General features: G+C 40.3%; 2 protein-coding genes across 2 annotated transcripts in view; both read right to left on the reverse strand.

Annotated features, from left to right (window-relative positions):
* Positions 1-963: 963 nt before the first annotated feature.
* LOC145434837 (cytochrome P450 3A11-like) lies at positions 964-16714 on the reverse strand. Its single transcript, XM_080312068.1, has 13 exons — positions 16205-16714; positions 14845-14950; positions 13527-13579; positions 12303-12399; positions 11542-11756; positions 10299-10453; positions 9504-9634; positions 6107-6188; positions 5749-5909; positions 4327-4415; positions 4130-4267; positions 2865-3021; positions 964-1224 (listed from the first exon to the last, which is right to left on the reverse strand). The coding sequence occupies exons 1-13, from the start codon at positions 16273-16275 to the stop codon at positions 1138-1140; spliced, it is 1542 nt and encodes a 513-aa protein (XP_080168194.1). The 5' UTR covers positions 16276-16714; the 3' UTR covers positions 964-1137.
* A 6695-nt stretch (positions 16715-23409) lies between these two features.
* The window catches only part of LOC145434838 (cytochrome P450 3A14-like), a 33827-nt gene continuing 33372 nt past the window's right edge, over positions 23410-23864 (reverse strand). Inside the window, exon 13 of the mRNA XM_080312069.1 lies at positions 23410-23851. Within this exon, the coding sequence (XP_080168195.1) occupies positions 23765-23851 (87 nt within the window). The 3' untranslated portion in view covers positions 23410-23764. The remainder of the gene's footprint in view (positions 23852-23864) is intronic.

The raw sequence follows: 23864 nt of genomic DNA on the forward strand, positions 1-23864 counted from the left end.
AGTGAAGTAATCCAATCCAGGCAATCAATCAAGTAATCCAGGCCCCGGGACAGTTTGTTTCACCCTCAATTGGAGCTGATGATCATTTTCCTTCGGGTAGTGGCACTTGGCAGCATGACAGAATGATCAATAACTTGTAATATAGGTGTAGAGGTCTAAATATTTTGAATTGTTTAACTGAGAAGTCATACAATAGCTTAGGATATTTAATATATATATGGTATGTAGCACATTGCATGAATTCATAACACATCAACGTACTGGCACTGGCAGTCATTGTCTCTTAGGCTTAAAAATAGCAGTATCTTATATATATTGCAATCGATATCAATCATCAAAATGCTGCAATGATTACCAACTACCGCTACAATACAACTATAGTATACTATCCACACCTAACTTAATGCTGCAATATATATCACGCAGTCAATGTCCTGCAATGTCGAATTTTGTGTCATAAAATCATAGTTGACTACCAAATAACGGCTACAATGTTGATCATTTTGACGCAAGGAGTTTACATAGTTCATGAATCAAAGACATCCAACATATTTGAATCCTTGCGCATCTCCATGACACTTGCGAACGTTTACAGCCCGAAAACGATAATATACTGTATCCGAAATACGGCTACGTTAACGACGGATTTCTGCGTAATTCGGACGATATCATTCTATGTGCTTTGTACAGGATTGACATCTAGCATAGGTAAATCTCTGATGACTTCTACAACAAATTTCCGAAACGTTAACAACCAGAAATCAACAGTACACTATGCGATATTTAGCACTGAAGCAGGTGCGCGAGAAAGTAGCTTGCTAACCAATTTGTTGTTGCTATGCGTATCTAGTCACGTGATCGAAGTCCTGCAAAAGGCCTATTCAAATGACTGCATCCCCGCTAATGCGAAAAAGTTTCTCCAGCAAGACTAACGTAGATATTCCATAACAAATCGCGGTATTTACGTAACAGAATTCTTTTTATTCAACATCGTTACTTCAAACATACTACACCTACAAATAGAACGTAACTATTAACCAGGAGAGATTATTTTTCATATTGAAGCGGTATTATATTCATATATTGCGCATTCAGCATGATAGTTCCGAGAAAAACCGTAGTGTAACCATATTTTTCCTATTCCTGATTTCTCCGGACAGCTCGAAGATTGTAATCCACTACCGGTCTAACACTGACTCCAAATGCGAGCTTCAGAGGCGGTTCCTGCAAGACGGGAAAATGAGGTACAGTTGTGAGCATTAATTCTGTCATCCTTGCGGGACAGGATTCTCCATAGATCTATGGTTGGGAGTATGTGACCTGCTTCTTTCTCTTTTAATATGGATGACCTGGGGCCAGTGGATCTATGTTATTGGTTCTCTTGCTGTTCTCGGGTGTCCAAACGACGTTATTACGTATAAGTACTCGACATCGCAAAAATAGGTTAGTAGCCTATATATTTTCCTGAAAGGGATCTCCAATTGGCGAATTTTAATCAATTTATTCTGATTGAACATGACGTCAAATGCCCATACAAATCGTCACGCATAAGCATTTGTTACATATGAAGGTTGCGTTTCCATGCTGCAAAATAAATCATTTAAGACTTGTATCGTGTTGATTTGAACGCGATTGAACGGTATTAGCCCAATGTACAAATTCTGGAACGTTTCTTATGTTGCTATTGAAAACGCATTCGTGGATTTTGCCATCTGGACAAATTGAAAGATAGCTGCCAAAGGTCTTTCGAAAGGGAATAGCAAAATGACTAAATCATGCATTATTTAATTAGTAGACTGTCCTATACAATCATCGGCAGTGACGCGGCATAATCTTTCTAAAGTGATTTTGGAACATCAGTATATATCAGAATATCAGTATATAATCAGAATATCAGTAGGTATATAGAGCATGCACCATGGGTGTCAAACATACGGCCCGCGGGTCGCATCCGATCCGCCAGACGATTTCATCCGGCCCGCAAAGCAATTCTTAGTCGATTGAAAAATGTTTGTATTATCCAGCATATTTCTAACAAATGTGGAGACTTTTAGTATGAAATACTTATTCCATCAAGACAGTAAATATCAAGCATGTTCATGTGCTACATGACAAAATTCTGACAGTGGTGTTGTAGTTTCAGTCTACTCACCATTAGGAACATGTCGATCACATTGACGAGAAGGCAAAAATTGCACTCTGAATTCAGAGTTTATCAAAAAATTCATCAAAAACAATAGTTATTCAGAGAAGCAAAAAAGCTAGTGCGAAACCGTTACAGGTTACATGGAGAATAGAATATTCCACAAAAATATAATTCAAATATCCGTGGTCGCAATTCAGTATCACTGCTGACTCAAATGTTCCCCGGCCTCCAGAGAATAAACCGTATCGCGATTTAATGATAATGAGCCAAATTCTAACGTTCGCGTTTACGGTTATTGTCTTGTATTCCTCACAACACATACGCAGGGCTAACGACAAATTAGGACTACAACAACGGAAGCATAGAAATATTCCAACTGACATCGCCAATATAGAGATAGTTTTAGCGGTTTAAAGTTGTGTTCAACGGGTCAATCACCGTATTGGTGCCAATTCCGTTGTTTGCGAATAACGGTGTTGCTAGAATATAACCCCTTTTGATCAGCAATATCATATAACGCTTGATAATAAAGTATTCAAGTGAAAAACAAGGCCATGAATTTCGAGGTAACATTTTGAAATTATTCGACTGGTGTGGTCCGCGCACGACCTGAAGGTTTAAATCCTGCCCGCGACGCAGGTCGAGTTTGACACTCCAGGTATACACGATGATATCTATACAAAGAGTTTCTGCACTGCGTCAAATTGAATATCGTTACCGGGGTATCCTCTGTCGGTTCCAAGTTAAACTGGTGAAGCAGTTTAGCAATGCTGAACTTGACTTCCATCAGGGCGAATCTCATTGCAATGCAATTTCGCGGTCCTCCGCCGAACGGCTGGTAGACCATAGTGTCGATCTGGCTCATGTCTTCCATCCTGTAAAGTACAATAGATGTGTAATCTTGCACATATACATTGTACATATTGTTGTTTCGAAAACTATCGAAATGAACTAGAATCTCACAAACGCTATGTAAAGCAAGGTTTGATCAGTAGTTAGTGCATTAGCCAGGAGAATCGAAGTGTATATTAAAAGGTTGCACATATTAGTCGGACGAATTGAATTTAATCGGTCTGTTTTACAGCAATTCAGATGCGAAGTTCATTAGTGTTGATGGCTTCTACAACAATCGGAATTTTCTATAATTATCTCAACACCGTACATTTTAGTGCGGAGACAGGGAGAGAGAGATTCATTTCATCAACCGACGACTCCCAAAAAACAGTTTCGTTACCAATCAGTAATACATATATGAATCGGTATAGCATAGGACCCTACGTCATGGGGTGTCAAGTCTAATTTTGGAGAAGTTAGCCTCTATAATCAAGGTTAAAACTAAGAACAGGCAGACATTTCGCGAACATAGTAAACCGGATACAAAAAAGTGCAGTGTTCTTGGCCATTTATGTTGTCACCTGTTCACGCCCTTTAAGTGAGCTGTTGACTAAAATAAAATAAATATGGGCTTTCGTCTGGTCGTCGTCACGGCCTAATTGCCGAAAATAAAAACAGCCATGCCGCAAATATGGACAAATGAGCACACAAATAAAAATAAGGTCAAATCCAAGAAATAAGGACTATATAGTTTTATTAGTCACCACCCTTCAAAATAAAATAAGGACATATCTGAAGACCGTATGCCAACCCTGTCTATAAAGCCAGGTATTTTCGCTTTCAGAGATACCTACGTAGGAGTCCTTACGCAAATAAGGAACGATGACAAATATCCTTCATATTCCTTTGTATTATCTTATGGGTCAGGAATGTGGACAAAGTGCTTAGTTCCGATTCTTCGTGATTACTTTTCAATTGCAATACCTCCAGGCCCAATGCACATTACCAGTATGTCGGTACACATCGTTTATGTGGAGGCCCGGACATAATCTTTGGATTGAGTTTCATGAAAACAGTAGGATTATGCGACGGTTAACGTTTGGATACACTAAAACCCATTGTCCTGGTATTCCGACAACAATGAGTCACCTGTCTGGCTTGAAGAGTTCCGGTTCGTCCCAGTACTCTGGATCGTGCGCTAGACCGAATGACGGGACGTTGATTTGCATTCCTTTCGGTATCGTGAAGCCGTTGATTGTGATTTGCTTGTCACAGATACGAGCGTTCCTGTAGACAGTAAGACCAACGTTTTGACCCTACAATTCTGGTTGTATCAGCGGAAATACCTCAGAGTAGGATTGTAGAGACGAAGCGTTTCGTTGACACACATATCGAGGTATTTCATTTCACTCACACTGTCGTAGTCAAATTTCCCCTGAGAAAGGAATCTGTATTGAATCTCCTCCGAGAGGAGGCAATAACGACTAAGATTCTCTACTGCTTTCGATAGTAGGGATCGATGCGCAAAATGCGAGTAACTGACTGACTCGATTTCAAATAGAGTATAAGGCTTCGCGCCGAGTATTCGACGACCACTTTTTATGACGTCATACCATGACGAGTGTTGAGGAAAGTTGAAATACAGACCGTTATGCGACCACAAAGAAAATATTTCAAGTTATGCAATACACTGAAGACAATTTGACATTCTTCCGCCATAATTACTTTATTGCACTTTGCGACAATGTTGTAGGTTGATTACGATTGAACTGTCGTTTCCACTAACGCTTTATACAACGGGTTTTGGATTATCTGATACAACCAAGGGATACTCAAAGGCTTCCAAGATGGGGAAATAGTATCGAAACTATAATTCATGTTAGGAAATTAACCCTTAGTGTCGTGGTTCTTAACCGGGGGTCTGCGAAGCATATTCAGGTGCCCCGTGGAACCGCCAAATTTGAAAAATGGTTGATAATTAGATAAATCACTAGTCAGTTCCGCTTCATAACTGCTAAAAATTTAGGACTCACAAAAATACTGTCGTATATTCTACTGATCTAATCATATTGCTCTTTAGAGATGTTTTGTCGGGGTTTTTGAAAAAAATGTTTGCATAAATCTATATTCTTCTGTGATATACAGAAACGCTATTCCAGAATAACTTCAATATGAGCTCCTAGATAGAAATGAAATGACTAGACTGAACGATATATCTTCATTAATAATCTGTTCCTCAATTTTGGGGCCATCTATTGAAATGATACCCAAAGATGTCGTCGGAAGCGTCACGCCTTATTATTACATTCGTTACCCCTATCTTTGTGGAAATGGATTTTCAAGGCAAGGCCGCGTATTTTAAGAAAGGCAGCCATAGAATTCCCTTTGAAATCATAAAACTTTTTCCTGTATTTCTACAAAAATAGTATATGGTGTTGTTTTCAAGAAAAGTCATCCGGTTGCTGTTTATCACAAGCCTGCGGTTAATATTTGAACAATACAGGTGACGGTTACACTAAAATTGAGCAAAATTTGAACTAAAACTTAGGGGGTCCAAAGGGGTTACGTGACGGTCGAAAGGGGATCCACGAATACAAAAAAGCTGAGAACCACAGCCATAGTGAAAAGGAACGCATATGTAATCTTATACGCGAAACAAATCGTTCCTCAATGCACTCGACTCTAATCATTACAATTATTACCCGATTCTGGGTCGAATACTCGTTTCATTGCGCCCACACCTATTTAAGACTGAATGAAATGGTTACTTTTCTTTCATATGTTTCGTCGATTTCTTTTTGCAGTTTTCTCTGAATTTCAGGATACTGAGCAAGGCTGTACGCGAGGAAGCTCATGGTGTTTCCAGTATTTTCAAACCCAGCAAGGATCATGAGTATCGAGTTCCCGATAATTTCGTTTCTGTCCATGCCTGTTGTGAACGACATTATCATTGAATGTAGTGGGTTATTTAATGGGAGTCTAAATACTAACGAGTAACTATTTTGGTCTCGCTGATTTGACACTTACTATTTTTAATGCGAGAAGGTACAGGATATTCTTGTGAAAAGCTTCGAAGTATAAATGTTATTGCGATGAATATTTCGTTAGGAAAATAAAGCACTTTACCCTTTTCAACCGTATTCGACTTCGCTTTCTCTTCGGATATTTCTCCATTCAGCATTAGTTGCATAAGGTCCACTCTCTTCGACTAGATACAGGATATAACACTTTAGAAAAGAACTTCAGATTGACAGTCCATGGTCTACTACAGTACGAACGTTTTCTGGGGGGCTGACTATATCAACATTGTCTTCGACAATATATTATGACAAAAGGGACAAACAAAATAAATTAAATAGTAATAAAATTAAAAAGGTCAATTTATTAGACAGAAGCAGGCCCTTTTAATTGATGAAGTCGACGCTGAGCTGAGTCGTCTTAGAGTGGCGCCACGAGAAGGCTTGTCGACATGTTGAAAATCCGATCGGCGATCGGCATTAAATGATGATTTATTTGGTGACAGCTCAAAAGAGACCCCAGTTCTGGATTAAGTTCGGGGGTTATGCTATACGTCAGTAGCAACAATCATAAATACGCAGTCCGACAATGGCCAGGCAGACCCTGACTCTCTTTCCTGTTACTGAGTGGAGCAAGATATGCCTTTAGAGCAGGGGTGGGCAAACTTTTGAGCTCGCGGGCCGCATTCAACATCTGAATCCATTCGCGGGCCGCACTATATAAAAGTGAGATCATAAACCAAAACGTAATATTGCTGGTATTTGATTATATATAGTGATTACATGGAGATAATATATATGGTTATTTGAAACAAACCAAACATTGATATGATGATATCGTACACGCGCCAGAAACAATGGCGAGATTTCATAGGCTGGTCGACCTCAATAACCAATTTGTCAAAACTATAGAGATGAAAGTCGGTTGTCCCGATTCTTAGAACAGGATTGAAATTTAAATCTGTGAGCAGTGATCTGTTCATAGATTTACTAATTCCGCTTTGGGCTCAGTTCCAGGACACACAATGCTGACAGCATCATAACCATGTTAGCTTGAAACACGCTTCTACTATATGTGTAGATTTCGCGCCCCCTATCGTCATATCACAAAACGTAACCAGGATTCTATAGCAAACCTAACGGATAGTTTGGTGTCATGGAAGGTTACAACTATTTATTAGAGATTTTTAAATATGAAATTCATAGCAATGATTAAGAATTGGAAGTAAATCGCGCGAAGCGCGAAAAAAAATTTCAGTAGAGCTCAGCTTCGCGATCCCCTTCAGATGCTTTCATGACCCCAAGGGGCACGCGTCCTCCAGGTTGAGACCCACTGCCTTACAATTATCATGGTGAAATATACAAGAAGAAGTTTAAACAAGTCCCTGCATTAATTCGATTTTTAGTACGCATTTTATCAATAATTTTAGTAAGTTTCTTTAGACTCTCGCGGGCCGCATGCGGCCCGCAACATAATAATTAGTAATCAGTCTTATCACAAGAATGCGGCCCGCCGTTTCATAATGAGTTTCAATCTGCAGTTCGGCAATGTTTGGAAAGAATGTGGCATTGCTACGATATAAGTAGCCTACATCGTATATTAGTCTATTGGTACGCCACAAAGCGAAGGCGGTTAAAGTAGGAGATGGAGATTGTCTGTACAGTAGACCAAAGTCACTGAAAGTAACTTTGGAGTAGACTAGATCAGTGCTGATCAATCGGGTGGATCTCGCAACCGAAGGTGTAGGCTACCATACTTTTTGAAGGGTTTACCATTCTGATGAGGTGTGACAATAAGTGTGTCCTTCCTCCGCTTCAAAAACACTTGCAACATCTCAGACGCAATGACAAAATTTCAAACTTACACTGTTTAATAATAGATAAATAGCCTCTGTAGGTTAGTTATCTATAGTTTAATTCACCAGAAGGCATTGTGCGCCAAGACAACAAACACGAATAGTGTTTCGGCCACAATGATGAAAACTGTTAATATGATTTTGTCTCACAAACTGAATCACCAACAGTTAAGCCAGATATTACTATAAGCAGAGAATCAATATGGCTATCTCCTGTATATCTGCCATGTTCGCGCATCAAGTCGAGCAGCTATGGTTGCACGACTGTATGAACTGAAATGAAATAGCAACTTTCCTCGAAAATACAAATATCGCCGACTTATAAATCTCGTAATCCAAAATGGGTAGCTGATCGTGCTATCCTGGTACATTTAACGTCACATCTGAACAAATTGAATTAGCAACTTCGGGGGAAACAACTGAATACATGAGATGTTGCTAAGGCGCATTCGAAACAAATCTACGACTCTGAGAATGTCAACAGTACAAATGAATTTATGCTCACTTTCCTGTACTGGAGGAGAGAAAACCGAATACCAACGCTACATTTGTAATTGTGCAATGAAATTTAATTACTGAATATTCATCCGCTGTTCCGACATTCCTTCTCTACAAAATAAATTCTGATCATTTAGTACTCCGTTTAATGTGGACGCCAATACCATTGCCTGAAAATTTCAAAAGGGCCTTTTTGAAATGCGATGCACTTGAATTGAATGACAAATTTCGTACATATCGCTGCATGACTTTGACGAGTAGTACGTTCTTGAAATTGGTGTTTATCGCCGCATGACCAACAATGCAAAAGAAGTTACATCGATTTTTGGTAGCACGTATGCATGGAACAATAGTTTTGAACAATGAAATTCACGAAGAGCAAAACTAAGATCGCGTATTTCGGACGCCCATTTAGAATATGGTCTGATTCTTGCTTCATCAAACCTTTCACTAAGCAAGCTGCGTCAATTGTTACATTTATTCAGCGTTGTTGAAGTGTAAATACATGGTTTTTTGTGATTGGTATGATAGATATTGCAGCAATGTAGGATAATGTACCGACGTGAGCGTAAAATATAGTATTAGGAAAAATTCCGGCCCGCCAAAAACTTGTACACTCGAAAATTGGCCCGTGACTAGCAAAAGGTTGCCGAACCCTGCTTTAGAGATACTCGCTTCGGAATTTGTGACATTGAAAAAATGGCACCGACTACATATTGCTGAAAAGCAGAATTATTTACGGACAGGGCTCCGCTTTTTAAAGCCAATCGAAATACGTATCGATTTCGCGAAATGTTTGTACAGATTTTGTTAGTAGTGGTAGCAGGTGGTCCGGATTTAGCTGTCTCCGAGCGACTCTGTGGAACGGTTCGAAGCTCAAGACATCTTAACGCCTATTGCCTTTTTCTCTACGTTGAAAACGAGAGAGAGCGACGGGTCAACTTCGATGAGCACCGAGCTGCCATGTATTTGATCCTGAGGTAGCTGTTTGGCCGAAGCCATGCCCATGGAATCATTGAATATCTTCCATTTGACATATATCATAATTCGGTACCGTTGCTATTTTGTACTGGACACGTGTGATTGTACAGTGCGCGATTTTTGAAGCAACTTTGATAGTGCTGGTAGCGTAACCATCTTTGACGTACACACCTTCATTTCTGAATCTGACTGCCGAGCGCCGATAACGTGATTAGTCAGCGCTTTGAAGTATCCGACCGACCCTTTTCCGAATAAGGAAATGTTGAAATATTCAATCACCTTCTCAAACGGCGGGAAGATAACTGAAAAAGAAATAACAATTCGCCTCTAAATACATACTGAGAATATGCAATGATTTAATCCGGTGTTGTGTAAGCCAGTTTTGGTATGTAAGTAAGTGTTTTCATGGAGGATGACGCGTCATAACAGTTTGACATCCCTAAAGGTGAACTACCGAACGCAGCGGTTTTCTGACAGCTGAATCATGCAATAGAAAGATCATAGCGACTGTGTGATTGCTGTCATACGGGAGGTTAGTCTATAGAACGAAAGCAGTGCGTAAAATACCGATAATTGCCGATCTGATCTGCGGCTCTTATGTCAATGATTTCATATCTAAGCCATGCATCATTATGCCATTGTTAAAAAACATTCAATGAAAACTATACCTAAATGAGTGCATCAGATAAACATAAAATATGCGATTCCTCAACATACATCGTTGGATGTGTTGAGTATTCATATATAGGCCTATATTCATCCTTCAGGAGTGAAATAGACATATCTATGACATGGTATAACTCGTGTATCACAACCTCGAAGCTGTAAATTTTTTTAATACCAATGGCGACCCTTTTCATAGTGAAGCCTTGTGCGTACTTTGTTCTTGGCTGGATGGATAGTATAGCGAGGACAATTTCGTGTTGTAAACTCCGACATCGCGTAGCGGCCTGAAAATATACTCACAGCACAGTAGGAGCAAAGGACTGAATAAAGATCCGGAAAACAAGTTTTTCGCTTGCTTCGCGATTTCCGGTTCCTTCACGGAATCGTCTTGCGAGTTGACTTCTGTGCTGAACGCTGATGAACAAATGATATCGAGGGAGAGCCGGGAGAATATCCTGGAAGAAGAAAGCAAGTACATGTTAATTACGGATCACTATATTAGATATAATGAAGGGTACACCGTAACCGTGGCTCATTTTTAATTAGTTGTCAAAAATATCATTTTTCATCGCAGATTTACTATCGATAAATGTGCCCAATTTAAAGTGAATTTTGTATTTCCGATTTGCTCATCGATTCTCGCATAACTCCAATTGTCGTTGAATTTGTTTTATCGTGCAACCGAGTGTATTATGTTATTCTAAAATTTGGCTTGTGTCATCGTGTGACCGCCTTTTATGACCTGAGTATTTCAACTTCATTCTGCTATTATGTCATAATTTCATAAGCATACAATGTCACGGGCCGCGGTGCAAAAGCCCCTTAGCGAAAAGCGCCAAATCTTGTTGTTTAATAAACAACAACAACAACAACAACAACAACAACCACAACAACGAAGGGTAGCCTACATGGACGTCTGATCGTGTGACACTTGAGCAATGAGCATTCAACAATTGCGCATACGATTTGAAGTTAGAATTGGGGATAAGGTATAGTATAAGTTTTTACGTAATCGAGTCACATGAAAAGTGACGCAATAAAAACGGTCGTTATTCCTTGTGTCGCATGCTCAAATGTCGGAAACCGTTATGAAAATGCGTAAGGCTTGATGTTCCCAGGCGCTTAGCGCAGACACTACTCAGATCAGCCGCAAATGTAAGAACGTCCATATTCAACTAATAGGCGATCAGAGTTAAGCTGTATAAAATTCCTCGATTAAATGTCCTCTTTTTCGGTTCCGAAAATATGAGAGGCGAAAACTTCTGTCGAGCTTGATAAGGGGGCGATGAGTCGATAAAAGTTGGGAACCACTGGCTTAGCCTATTTAGTTAAACTGTAACTTTCTTTGGATTTGATTTTATAACGACAGATATGATATTACAATATGTCTGTATAGTCCACAATACAAAGCAAAACGACAGTCGAAAATTGGCTAGAACCGTCAGTTTCTAAGCATCCCGGGGCCGCCCTATCGTGGTCCCATCGAATCCTCTCCCGCATATGACTATACTTTGCGTTGTTGGGGCGCAATTTTTGTACTCACGTTTTCGAGTTGAAGACCCCGTCACTGGATTTGATCTTGCGGTCCAAAGACGCAATTGCGTTGTTTGCACATCTGTCCATGATGTAAACCATTTGTTTGAGCTTTGAAGTTGAGAATGTAGGAGTGAGCGAAGATCGAATGCGCTTCCATTGGCTACCCTCAACAGCCGTGAGGCCTTCATTGAGCTCTTTTCCGCTTATCTTGGTGAGTTGTCTCTAGAGTATAGTATGTTATCTCGATATGTGATGCAAGATTGTATTATGGTATAGCTGCCAATTTCACAAATAGACAATCCCATAGCGCAGGGGTCTCCCACCTGGGGATACGACCCCATAGGTCGTTTGCCTTTTTTCTGAGACCACAAAGATGCGGAGCTTTCATTACGTTAGTAGCCAGCCCCTCCCCTCAAATAGGCTCGGACCAGGTTTTAATGTACACCTTACCAAAATTAGACGTCCGTAACGGAACATTTTCAAATCGAGAATGGGTCGCGATCGATTGGAAACCACTTTCGTAGATATACAATTTGATTGTGAGTGGCCCCAAGTTGTAAGGGCACATATGGTGATGGTTAGCACCACACTCTGATTACAGTTAAAAGATTTTGGGAACCTAAATTTGCATATGTAGTGGATACACTTTGAAGTATAATTGCCTTGACGACAATTTTTCCATTTCATATCCGGCGGTGTGTTTTTGTCAAACGACTATCTGAGCACTGAAAGCTGTTGTTAAGCTATAATTTGTTCAAATCTTGTTACCTGTCTGACCGGGAAAGTATGAAATTCTTTGATAAATATCTGCCTCAGCATATCCGGATCGTGGATAGTTATACTGGGTCGGAGAAATGTATAAGATCTGAAATTGGAAGGCATTTGTTGTAATTTACCATCTCTAAATCCTAAAATATAGACCACTACTGCCATACACATCTGTCTCTTCGATGGAGTGAGTACCGAGGTACATCGTCTATAGATATAGGCAATATATGCATCACATTATAACCTACATAACCAGAAAATACATCTCGCAGTCACGTCAGTCTTCCGTGTCATCTTTTAGGTGTTAACTGCTAAATATGGGCCGCATAGGATACCGACAGTTCGATAATGATATCGTTCAACAGGCAACAAAACGTTTACGCAGCAGCTTATTTGAGTGTTGTTGTTATTTGGTGGTAATCATGGTGTTTGTCGACTACTATGGTCTTTTACACAAGGCCAATACGACAATAAACATTCATTATGATATCTTTGTATGTTGTGCAAAATCACGCTTTAATGGTTTTGTTTTTTAACACTGTTGTTGATGCACAGCTCGTTTTGCGCATCAGTATTCCATACAATATATAGTCAAGTATTAGATATGTGTAGTTGGTGGATTTTTATTTTTGTCACAAGGCAAAAATTTAGGATATGTCGAAGGCTTGAAGATTATAGCGCATGGGTTAGGCATATTAGTAAATTTTAAAAGCCACTGGTTTAGTGTAACCGCTCGGTTACGGATCCATATTGACTCCGGAACATCTGGTTGCAAGACCAGTCATGCGCAAGGTAGCATGCGGGATTGTAAAAAAGGAAGTGTATTGGACTTGGTCTTTGTATGGAGTTGGAATCGGGTTGTCTTTGTATGGAGTTGTTGCTGTGTTGGATTGGACTGGAAGTATTGATGTATTTATTGTACCTGCCTTCGTTGTAATATATCCGCCGGATGTACAATGTGTTTCTGGGTCCAGTCGAACCTGAAGTATTTAGTCAGATAGCAAGGACTACGACCGAACGGCTACATTAGGATATGACTAGTTCTACTAACATTTCGTTAAAATTGTAATTAAAATTTTTACAAAATCAGTTCTAAGCTGGATTTGGATTTGGACAAGATGAGATATTTCTACTGATTCATATAATAAATAAGCGATCGTCTTCATTACATGGCCCGGAAAAAGAATGAAAGCTAATAATTATAGGAAGATGGGAGCATCCTACCCCCAAATTGGTCCATGCTTCTTCTTCATCTGATTATCGTATTCAAACCCCGTCTGCAAGGACAGATAGTAATTATTAGTTCGTTCTAAATCTAGCTAGATGAGGTAGTCTAGTAATCAACACCGTGGATTCTTCGACTTCGGCTCAGAATGTAGAGAGGCGAAGAGACATGATCTAATATTCTAAATTATCACCAATACTATAAGATGGGCAAGATTGAATTCGTGGATGAAATCCCTCCGCTCGTGATTACGCTTATGAACAAAGTTCATCGGATGATTTGATTAAAAGCTATGTCAGAATGTTATTGCACAGTGCGAAAACCGTATTCACCGCGCATTATTCACTGTTCATTCATATCATTTTCCATTGCCAAAGCACTAGGTTTATCACAAGCAATGCAGCTGCTCACTTCTATTTGTGATTATAAAAAATGGCACAGTAAACAATATAACATAGAAGTCTTGCACACGCGTACTATCAAATGAGTCTATGGCATGGGCGGCAACTTCTTCAGTCGGCGGGCCGGATATATAGGAAAAAGAAGGACTTGGCGGGCCGGGTTCCTGAATGGATATATTAAACGCGTACTTATCCACCGTTACAACGATCAATCGTATTTAATGGAAACTTTATGTTTGAAACATAGAGAGACCGAAGAAAGTATTCAATGAAGTTATTAACGTAATGTACTTCAATAGCTGTTGAAGTCAATGAGATATCTGTGGTCGATCAAATTTGTGTACACTGTACAGGTTTTTTGAACTCATGTCGGACACAAAGAAAACAAAGAACTAAAGAATAACAAACAATCACTATTACTTGTATCCGAAAAAGGGCACGAAAGAATAACATATACAGTCACAATAATTTGACGTAGTAAACAAGTAGTGGAGAATTGCGAAAGACTGTGACAGCCGGCCATATTATCATTTAAGACCACCGAAAACTGTGTGCGGGTCGCTCAAAATCACGTCACGGGCCGTATGTTGCCCGTCCCTGGTCTATGGTATGCATATTAAATCAATAGATTGTCGCAGCAATTGAACTCGCTATATAGTTTGATATGTACGCGAACCCATATCCGCCTTCTTGGAGTGGTACAAATAACCCAAAGCCCATCGCACTCCGTAAAGGTGAAACAACTTCTTAAGGATTGGCGTATACCTGACCGGGTTTTCGCCAACTGGAAAGGGTTTGAATGCAAAATCTGTCATTAGAAAGGGTATCGGTGGTTTGAATTGTACCCCGCATTATGTTGGAAATCGGCGTGAAACACGACTTTCGTGTAGTGTACAAGGTAGCCTACAGTACTTACGTCTTTGTCAAACTGTTTACGGAAGTCCCCGAGCTGGAGTAGCGATGGTGGATCGTGAGGTATATTGAGTTCCTTGTGATATTGCCACTTTCGGTGAACATAATACCTGAAATTCGATAGCATTTCTTAACACAGATAATAAGGTTTCCATCCGCAGGAGAATGTATTCAACAGTGCGTTTTTCTAAGTCCGCACGCTGCGAGATAGACCGGTAACCCTCTCAGAAACGCAAACGCTTCGCCAAGTAGAATATTTTATGACAAGAAAACTCACTCGACAATTTATCTCCGAACCACGTGTCATTCCCCATTTCCAAACATTGGTATGCACTTCGCGGGATAATAGGTGCACGATTCGCTGCCTCATATGCGATACTCAACTTTTTAGTAAAGGCTCGCACTTACAGATGGGAAAAATGATTGAGTACTCGAATGTGAATCTAGTATTAATTCCAGTGATTCTAGTTGAGTATGGTGGGAAGGGATTTTTCTGAGTACTGAAATTATACGCTCATTGCCACTAAGAAATAATTTATCGACAATTATAGTTTCGATGGTATTTTTGCGCTGTGGAAGTAGGGTTGCATTTAAAACAAATGGTTGTTTAAAATACTTTTTTTAAAACATGTTTTAAACAAAAACCTTTTTTTTTAAAAACAAAATTGTGTTTTTATTAAGTTGTATGATTACGCCATAATTGTGTGAATAATTTCCAAAAGAAACATGTTGTATGAGCCTACGGACGAATACCATACCCGATATAAGTAGCCTATACGATATGGGATGGTTGGAACCTTCGAAATAGTCGGTTCAGCAGCTATAGTACGTAGATGTAGATCATTGGTACGGAATGAATGTTCTGATGATGATGACAGCCAACCGTAAAAATGCTGCATCTGCATGGCGATGTAGTCCTGGTTAAAGATATCTTTGGTCCGTATATAACATGGCTTGAAAGCCTATTTCATCAAAGGAGCGATATTTATCCAATATTTTCAATAGTCTATGTCAATCCACTATGACTACACAAATGAATATTTGTAAAGTCATGGCTTAAAATAAATATGTTTTAAACAAAGGCTCATCCGAAACATGTAGTCCAAAGCCATACGCGTTAGTGGAAACGCTATCTGCGCAATTGTGCCTACCCACTTTAATGTGGCATTAAATTCTTCGTGATCGTATAAAACGCACATATATTTTAACTTCCCACATCTTCCATGATGCCATGATTTCATATTGAGTTATTCTAGAATATTCGACTCGACTCGAAGCCTGATTCTCGAATCAGAATCGAATCACTCAGGCACTTGATTTTGCATAGTCCTACTGGCAATGACATCAAAGATGCAACCACTCACCAGGCTAGCGCCACAATACTGCCGAGCAGCGCCCATGTCTCCAGCGAAAATAGATCTAAAGGAGTCCACATGATCGGTAGATATTATTATGATTGAACTAATTAATATTTAGGTTGCTCCGATAAGTCTGTAGGAGATACCACATTAGCAATATTCAAAGCTCGAGGTTGAGTTATAATATGCGATGTTATGATCTGAGGTTTCATCATTTATATCCTCTCACACAATGTAGAACGCGGTACGAAAGACACAATGCGATGTCATGAACAGATAGGATGAGCTTGAAACGACAATCTACCTCCATCAACCTAGCAGCCATCTCGGACACCTAGGACTACTGCTATTAATAACAGTATAATACTGAACTCAACGCTTTCGAACGTATTTCAAATTGTTCTCGCTCAATCGTTGAAGATGCGGTCAAGCAATCTTTGCTCTGTCAATCTTGTGCACGCTGGTCTCTCATTGACTGGAATTTGATATCATCGTGAACGACGGTTGTCGTTTTCGGAGTGAGTAACACACGTACTGTAAGTTCATATCAATGTTAAATATTACCCATCGGTATCGAAGAGTTGCTCAAGGTGACTAGCAATCAAATCACTTTCTCATAATTACTACGCAAGCTCATTGAACACGTAGCATATTACGATATCGCGATGTTGTATCAGTGTTGCAACACCGGCTTCGAAATATTCAGCTGAATACATAATAAAGTATTGCTGTCAGATCTTCCACGGCTGTGATGTGGACAATGGGCATGATCATACATTTCCGAAATAGAACTTAGCATTAAAACGAATAAGTTGTTTACTCAGAGCCTTACAAATATAGATCCTCTGTATTAGGTTAATTTGCAGAGGCTCCACCGTGAGATTTTGCTGATAAGTTTACAGGCTACGATTGCCGACGCACCGTCACTTAACGTACTCTGTAAGTCTGATAAGCACACCGCGTACAGCTCTGTAACGTATCAGATAATTTCGAAGCCAAAAGGATGTTATGTTACCGCCAACCCACGAACAGTCAAACACTTGAGTAATCGATAAGGACGTGACCTGAGCATTTTACAGTCCCTGGACCAAATGCGGCCGCGGCGCATTGTGAAGGCCTGCGAAAAGATGATTGAAATTTAGAATATAAAAAGTACTTTTGAACTGCAATCATAGGCTATATAAACTAAACCGTAAATGCGTTTATTGTGAAGCTTGTTCAATGTTCAATGTTCGTTTCATCTATGTAGGCCTACTGTGATTACGTAGCTGCACACGTATATAGTATGGGTTATTCAAAATAAAGCCGTATGTTGCTACAATTCATAAGTCACTGTTTCCATATACTGCATTGTAGCATGTTTACTTCACTCCTTTGCATATTGGCATTGTTGCATTACGTGTGATCCACATATTTCGTAGACACGGTCAATCAGTGCAAGTGATTTGCGGTCATTGTCATCTATTTTAGCGCTCAACCTGCGTGTCATGAAAGAAAGGATAGCCTGAAGCCGACATTCCAAGAAAAGTTGTATCGCAAAGTATTTGTTTATTGAATCCTGAGGTAAACCCGTCTTTTTAGTTTGTGGTGAGCGAGGTCGCCGTGTTTAAGAAATATTATTCGGCCCGGAATCATGAGAAAAAATACACACTGTAATACAGGCAGTCAGCCATCGCTAAGAGAGAATCATCTTCGGAATTTCAATTTAGAAATAAAATTTATACGCCGAAGGAAGTATAGTTCAACCTTTTGACTCGGAAACTCAACGTACGTTTTACTTCTCATTTGTCGCTTCTGGAAAATAAGTGCCCACCCCTGTTCTAGACATACCAAGTTGAGTATTGCATGTAATCGATACAGTATTAAAAGTATGGTTGGTTATAGATTTAAGTCGCTGTCTTCCTAAATACCAAAGTAGCTACAGTGATATAAGCGGTATAGCTAGACACCTTGGATTGTATCGAAAACCGTCATTCCCATACACTCTAGCAACGAACGCATCGCAAGCTACAATTACCTCATAAAGAAATAAATACTCAGATCCACATAAAGCTCCCGAGTTTGACGAATCACAGAAGCTGTCATACGAATCGCTCAGGCTGTTGATGTTGGCTGTAGGGAGCTGCGACTGAATCGCTCAATGTGGATCAATGAATGCACGTAATCAATGCTTAAATTGCGTGTCCTCTTGCAGTAATCATCGCATTCCGTGTAGCCCTTATTCACTAAATTATTCACTCTCTTTGAAAGATAGATATTAGGCGCATCTTACACTGACCATTTGCAGGCAATATACACAACTAGCTTAGGCGCAGTTCTTCTCGATAGGTCACCGGAGGTATTTATGCTTCTGGAAATTCCATAACTTTGATATTTCAAGCCAAGCTGGTTCGGCATCATATTAATATAATTTGGCGATGTGTTTTCACCTGATTCTTTTAATTTAACTAAATGTAATAATATCCAAATCCGAAATCAAGTCCAGATCGGGGAGTAGAAGCTCTCTATTCTATTGTTTTCAGAGTGATAACATGCTGGCCTTACCGAATATGCAATCATATCCAGTCTGCAGAGATATGGAGATGAGAAAATACTGCTTTTTTAGACTTTTATTCTAAAAAAATTACAAAGCTTAGTAACTTTTCGATACACGCCTAATTATTGATATTAGTGGCGATTATATGGCCCAAACATTTTGCCAGTAATGAGACGCATGTTGGCCGTTGCGGTTCTGGTGTATCCACGCAAGAAATTAAAATGTGTTAACACGATGTATTTACGACCCATTATAACCAGTGATGAGCGTCGGAGTGGATTCGGAGCGGAGTTTTGCCGATTTTGTGACAGTCAGAGCGGAGTCGGAGTTTACTACAGATATTTTTTCGGAGAGTTTCTGAGTATTGTAACTTTTGTCTTCGATATTGCTGGATAGGTTTGACCAATATACACTGTTGATTATGATTACAAACCAAAACACAGACCGTCGACACCTTGTAAAGCTGTAATACGACATGTAACATGCAAAAATGATTGCCAAGTGCATAAAAATCAGCCATCTGCACTGCAATTGGGACTGGAGAGCAGACAATACTATAAGGCCAACCATATTATCACATTTATTTAGTAAAACACGTTACCAAGTGTACCATGCTTGCCATTCTAATGATATGATTAAAATGGTATGATTGGCCACGAGCTATCTCAAACTATAGTGATCTAGCAAGGCATTTTCGTTGAGCATTGCCTGTAGTTAATTATCTTTCGGATACTTGACGAGATTCATCAGAGTATCTCGGAGTCTGGGATTGAGCTCTTCGTAGTCGGAGGGACTTTTCCTCAGGCACTAAATTTGTCGGAGTGATTCGGAGTCTCGAAAAGCACTATCCGCTCATCACTAATTATAACGCGTCTGACACATTGGCAACAATTCCGTTCAGCGAGGAGTGCCACTCGTTCAATTACAGTCAGCATCGCTTAAATCGGATACCGGATAACCGGACAACCGTTTTATTTGGCCGAAATGCTCGAGAAAGGAACAAAAATTGACATTGCAAGCCAGAAATTCCAGGTAATTCGGAAAATTATCAGCTTAATTTGGACATAGTCTTGTAATTTCTGGAGTATAGCGCAGCTGTACTTAACAGTACAGTTATCTCTACCGCATCACCTGCCTTTATGCTTGATCATCAAACGGAAGATTAGTTCTTCGCCTGATTTGGATAAAGCCATTTCCCCGCTAAAATTGGCCAAAAGTGAGCGGATCCAAAGTATCTGATTTAAGCGGAGTTGACTGTACTTCCACAAAAACGTACAAACTTTTGGATATTACGACTTACATTCCCTTGAGCCGGTAGGTGATGCTATGGAGTCAGAATTACTACATGATTATGTCACAAGCAATTCGACGTTTTCATGAATTCTTTTACGACCTAATTAGCGTTATATATACACACTCGGCACTTGCGATTTGACCGTCAGCCGGCTCTCAATATTGGCCATACAAGTGAGACAAAATATCAAGCTCCTGTACTTGCGAGTTACGAATCAGAGGCAATAGAAATTCACGAGGCCGATAACTCGGCACGGGGGCTTGGTAGTGACAAGCGGATCGACAAATTTTCTTGTCCAACTCCGATCCGGTTGTTCAATTCTCTGATCCGGCTCCCGCCGTATCAGGAAAAGTACAGATCCGGCTCCAATCCGGTCCGGCCAAAAAATGAAGAAGTCCGGCTAGAAATCCTGCCCTACACGGTACGGAGGTTCCGTGAATTGATAAATATGCCTCGTTTATGTTCACACTGGCTTGGAGGTTACTTACGTGTGGTTGGTTGGTAGTTATATAGGTATAAAAGTCATGCTTATCCATAAAGATTCTGGCCGGATCAAAAAAGTAGTGATCCGGCTCCGGCCGTAACAGAAAAAGTACTGATCCGGCTCCGATCCGGTCCGGCCAAAATTGTAAAAATCCGGCTCCGGTCCATGCTTCGCACTAGGGCTTGGTGTTTCGCTTCAGAAACGAGTCATTTATAACAATTGGTATTCCGTGCACCCCCTCGGAATATAGTTAGCTACGTCTTGTCACTGGCGTAGCAGCGTGTGCTGCCGCCCCTGGCTCTCGCCTAAAATGCCGCCCCCTCCCCTAAGTAGACCGCAGCAAATTTCGACATAGATTCATGTTCAAGCAATCTTGTCAATAAAAACAAATACAAACAATATGCCGCGTCTCAGCCTCGCCATCTCAACGTTAATAAGGCCAAAAATAATAAAGACAAGACATAGCGAATGATTGTATTGTGCAAATAGAAAATCAATAGCCGCCTCAAAGCAAAATCAGTGGTAACATCCTCAAATTCAAGTTTTTGAACGTAGTCTCATTTTATAGACAGAATGGATGGAGCTGATAACCGATCATCATTCATGGTAGAACGTAAATAAGACTTAATCAGTTGGAGCTTTGAGAATCTCGCCTCACACAGCTCGGAATTGAAGCACCAATGGCCATATAAGTTTCAGACACGAGCATAAATATGGTGTCGAATCAAGTAGCCTTGCATTAACTAACCACTGTAAAACATCAAACGCTGTTGCACTACGATCAAACGTGGTTTCACTGCTCCGCACCAGCCTTTTAAGCCTTTTAAAATGTCAAGTTGAACAACTTCATATGATCATATCTTAATTTGTGTCCGTTCCAGAGGCCTCACATTGGTTTGTACGAAAAGTTAGCAATCTTATGATTTACAGTATATGATTAGAAGGTATAAGGCATGACAATCTTCGCAGCTAACTCCAAAAAGTCCACCTCGTTGTCATAAGTGCTTCTAAAAGCGCTGGTGAGTAAATTGTGACTTTCGCTTTGCAGCAACGCGTGGGAATTCCAAAATCCAAACATATCATTTAAATGGTTTATGCCGGTAAAACTAGTTTCAGCAGCAAGTTTAAATCTGTCCAAAGCTTGAAACATGCATCGTCTAACTTCTTCAACAACACTGAGGCCAGCGTCATCATCTGATTGTTTACCTGACATTCTCCTTTTTCTGCGAATTCCCCAAAAATCGGCATTGACTGGTAACTGGCATCCGCGGTTATCCCCGCTACAGGGCGCTCAGCAATCACAGAGGGAAAAACGTGGGTGCAGACTAGATGACCTTATTTTCAAAAAAAGTCCGTACCGCATCTCCGTCGTCGAAGCATCTCGATGGTGCAGGTGAAAAAGAATACCATGACTCTCTATCTCTCTCTCTCACTGTGCAGCCACATTTTGCCGCCCCCTTGGAGCCTGCCGCAGAGCCAGAACCGCCAAGTGGCTGCTACGCCACTGCGTCTTGTGTGTCTTCTCCCCGTTGCCTGACGTAGAAAATGCGTGAAAGAAGAGTAGAAAACCTCAATCCAACAAAGACGTGGTTTACAGCAGGCATAAATGATCGACGCGTCGCTGGTTTAGCATCCTTTATTGCAAACCCATTGTCTTGTCGGGATGACGTGAGCTCGTTGCTACCGATAAGGCGTCTTGGCCGATTACTGCTTGGCCGGATACACACAGATTACAACACCGAGTATTTATTCCTGTTATTGCAGAACCGAGTAGGCCTACCCATCACTTACAATGAAGACACAGCTGACATAGCAAAGTCTCACGTCACTTTCCCGCAAAATAATGAAACGTAAACAATCCCATCGCGTGACCTACGTCTTGCAAAAAGCTTAGCTTGTTGGTGTGTTAAGCCTCCTCGTGATAATTTTTGCATTCGAAGACTCTGCTCGGTGCTGAGTTTGAGTGGAAAATACGCCAGTATAATATTCTAAATCAGTTGTTCATGAAAATTCGTGGACAAATATTAATATGAATTGCACGTTATTTATACCCTATATACGTCGTGAGACCAGGTGTAACAGATGCAAGTGCATCATACGCCTCCAGAATGGAACTTCCTCGATCTCAGTGCGTGTCAAGTAGGGTGTCAGTGCGTATCAAGTAGGGTTACAATACTGTGAGATTGGAGTGAGAGTAAACCTCCGGCGGGCATTTTGGGAGCCGAGTCGGAAGACTGACCTTTTTTTAGTCAACCACCTGTAAACGCGAAGGAAAAAACTGTGTTTCGGGAGCTGGTCGAGAAAGTTCATCTTTTTTTTTGTTAGTCAGCCGACCACGAAGTGAGAAAATTTTACCATTTTCTCTAGATTTTTCTCCCGGATTCTGGCTTTGAAAATTTTGAAAAGTGTCCTCGTTTCCCGATTACAGAATATGGTAACCCTAGTATCAAGTTCTCGCGGCCATTGACTAATGACTAGGGCAAGTTTTTGTTGCAGTCAAATCTGCGGAAAGTTGCATTTATTTATTTATTTTTGACAAAAGTTGCACTAAAAGACCACATTTTTCTCGGTTGACTAAAAAAAGGTCAATTTACCGGCTCAGCTCCCGAAATACCCGCACTTCGATGCTGATTTACGGTGTTTCAGTCGAATTTGGCCGTGTATTTCACCAAAACCGAAAATACGTTCATGAAAAATCGAAAAAGTTGCATGAAAAAAATGGCAGAAGCTGCAAAAAGTTACACTATAAGATTCCTTCCAATAGCTTAAAACAGCATTCTACATATCTTACGAGTATTTAGGAAGCTGTAAAAAAAAGTTGCAAAAACTTGCCCAACTAATGACTGTCCCTAAGTCTGCATTTCTATTGCAATTAAGTGCAATTTGACGCCAAGAGCTTTCGACTATCGGATGTATTTCTGTCAGTCCACAAGCAGTCTTAATTCGCCTACATTTCACACAGATAATTGAGCATGTACGATTATTGCCATGTGCGACATGAAATTTTACAACTGCCATGCAACTGCAACCCGAATTCAGGGTTCCGTGAACGATGCAGATCTACCTACGGCAGTACTCTAAGAGAGTGACGCAAGGCCAAGGCTGAAAGATTGCCTATATTGTCTGCTTATCACATGCAAAATGAGCCAAGTCAATAATGAAAATATCGTTTGATATCTAAAGCGCGTGATATTGTTTTCTTGTCTATTTAACAAGAAAGTAACAATCAAACATCAAATATCCGGATGTTTCCTATGTCTGATGTCTCCGGACTGCCCGAAGATTATAATCCACCGCTGGTCGAACGGCGAGTCCAAGTGCGAGCTTCAAAGGGGGTTTCTGCAAGATTGAA

Source organism: Botryllus schlosseri, chromosome 3, assembly GCF_051294905.1.
Source record: "Botryllus schlosseri isolate E-star chromosome 3, Bs_hap1, whole genome shotgun sequence".
In the NCBI taxonomy this organism is placed as follows: domain Eukaryota; kingdom Metazoa; phylum Chordata; class Ascidiacea; order Stolidobranchia; family Styelidae; genus Botryllus; species Botryllus schlosseri.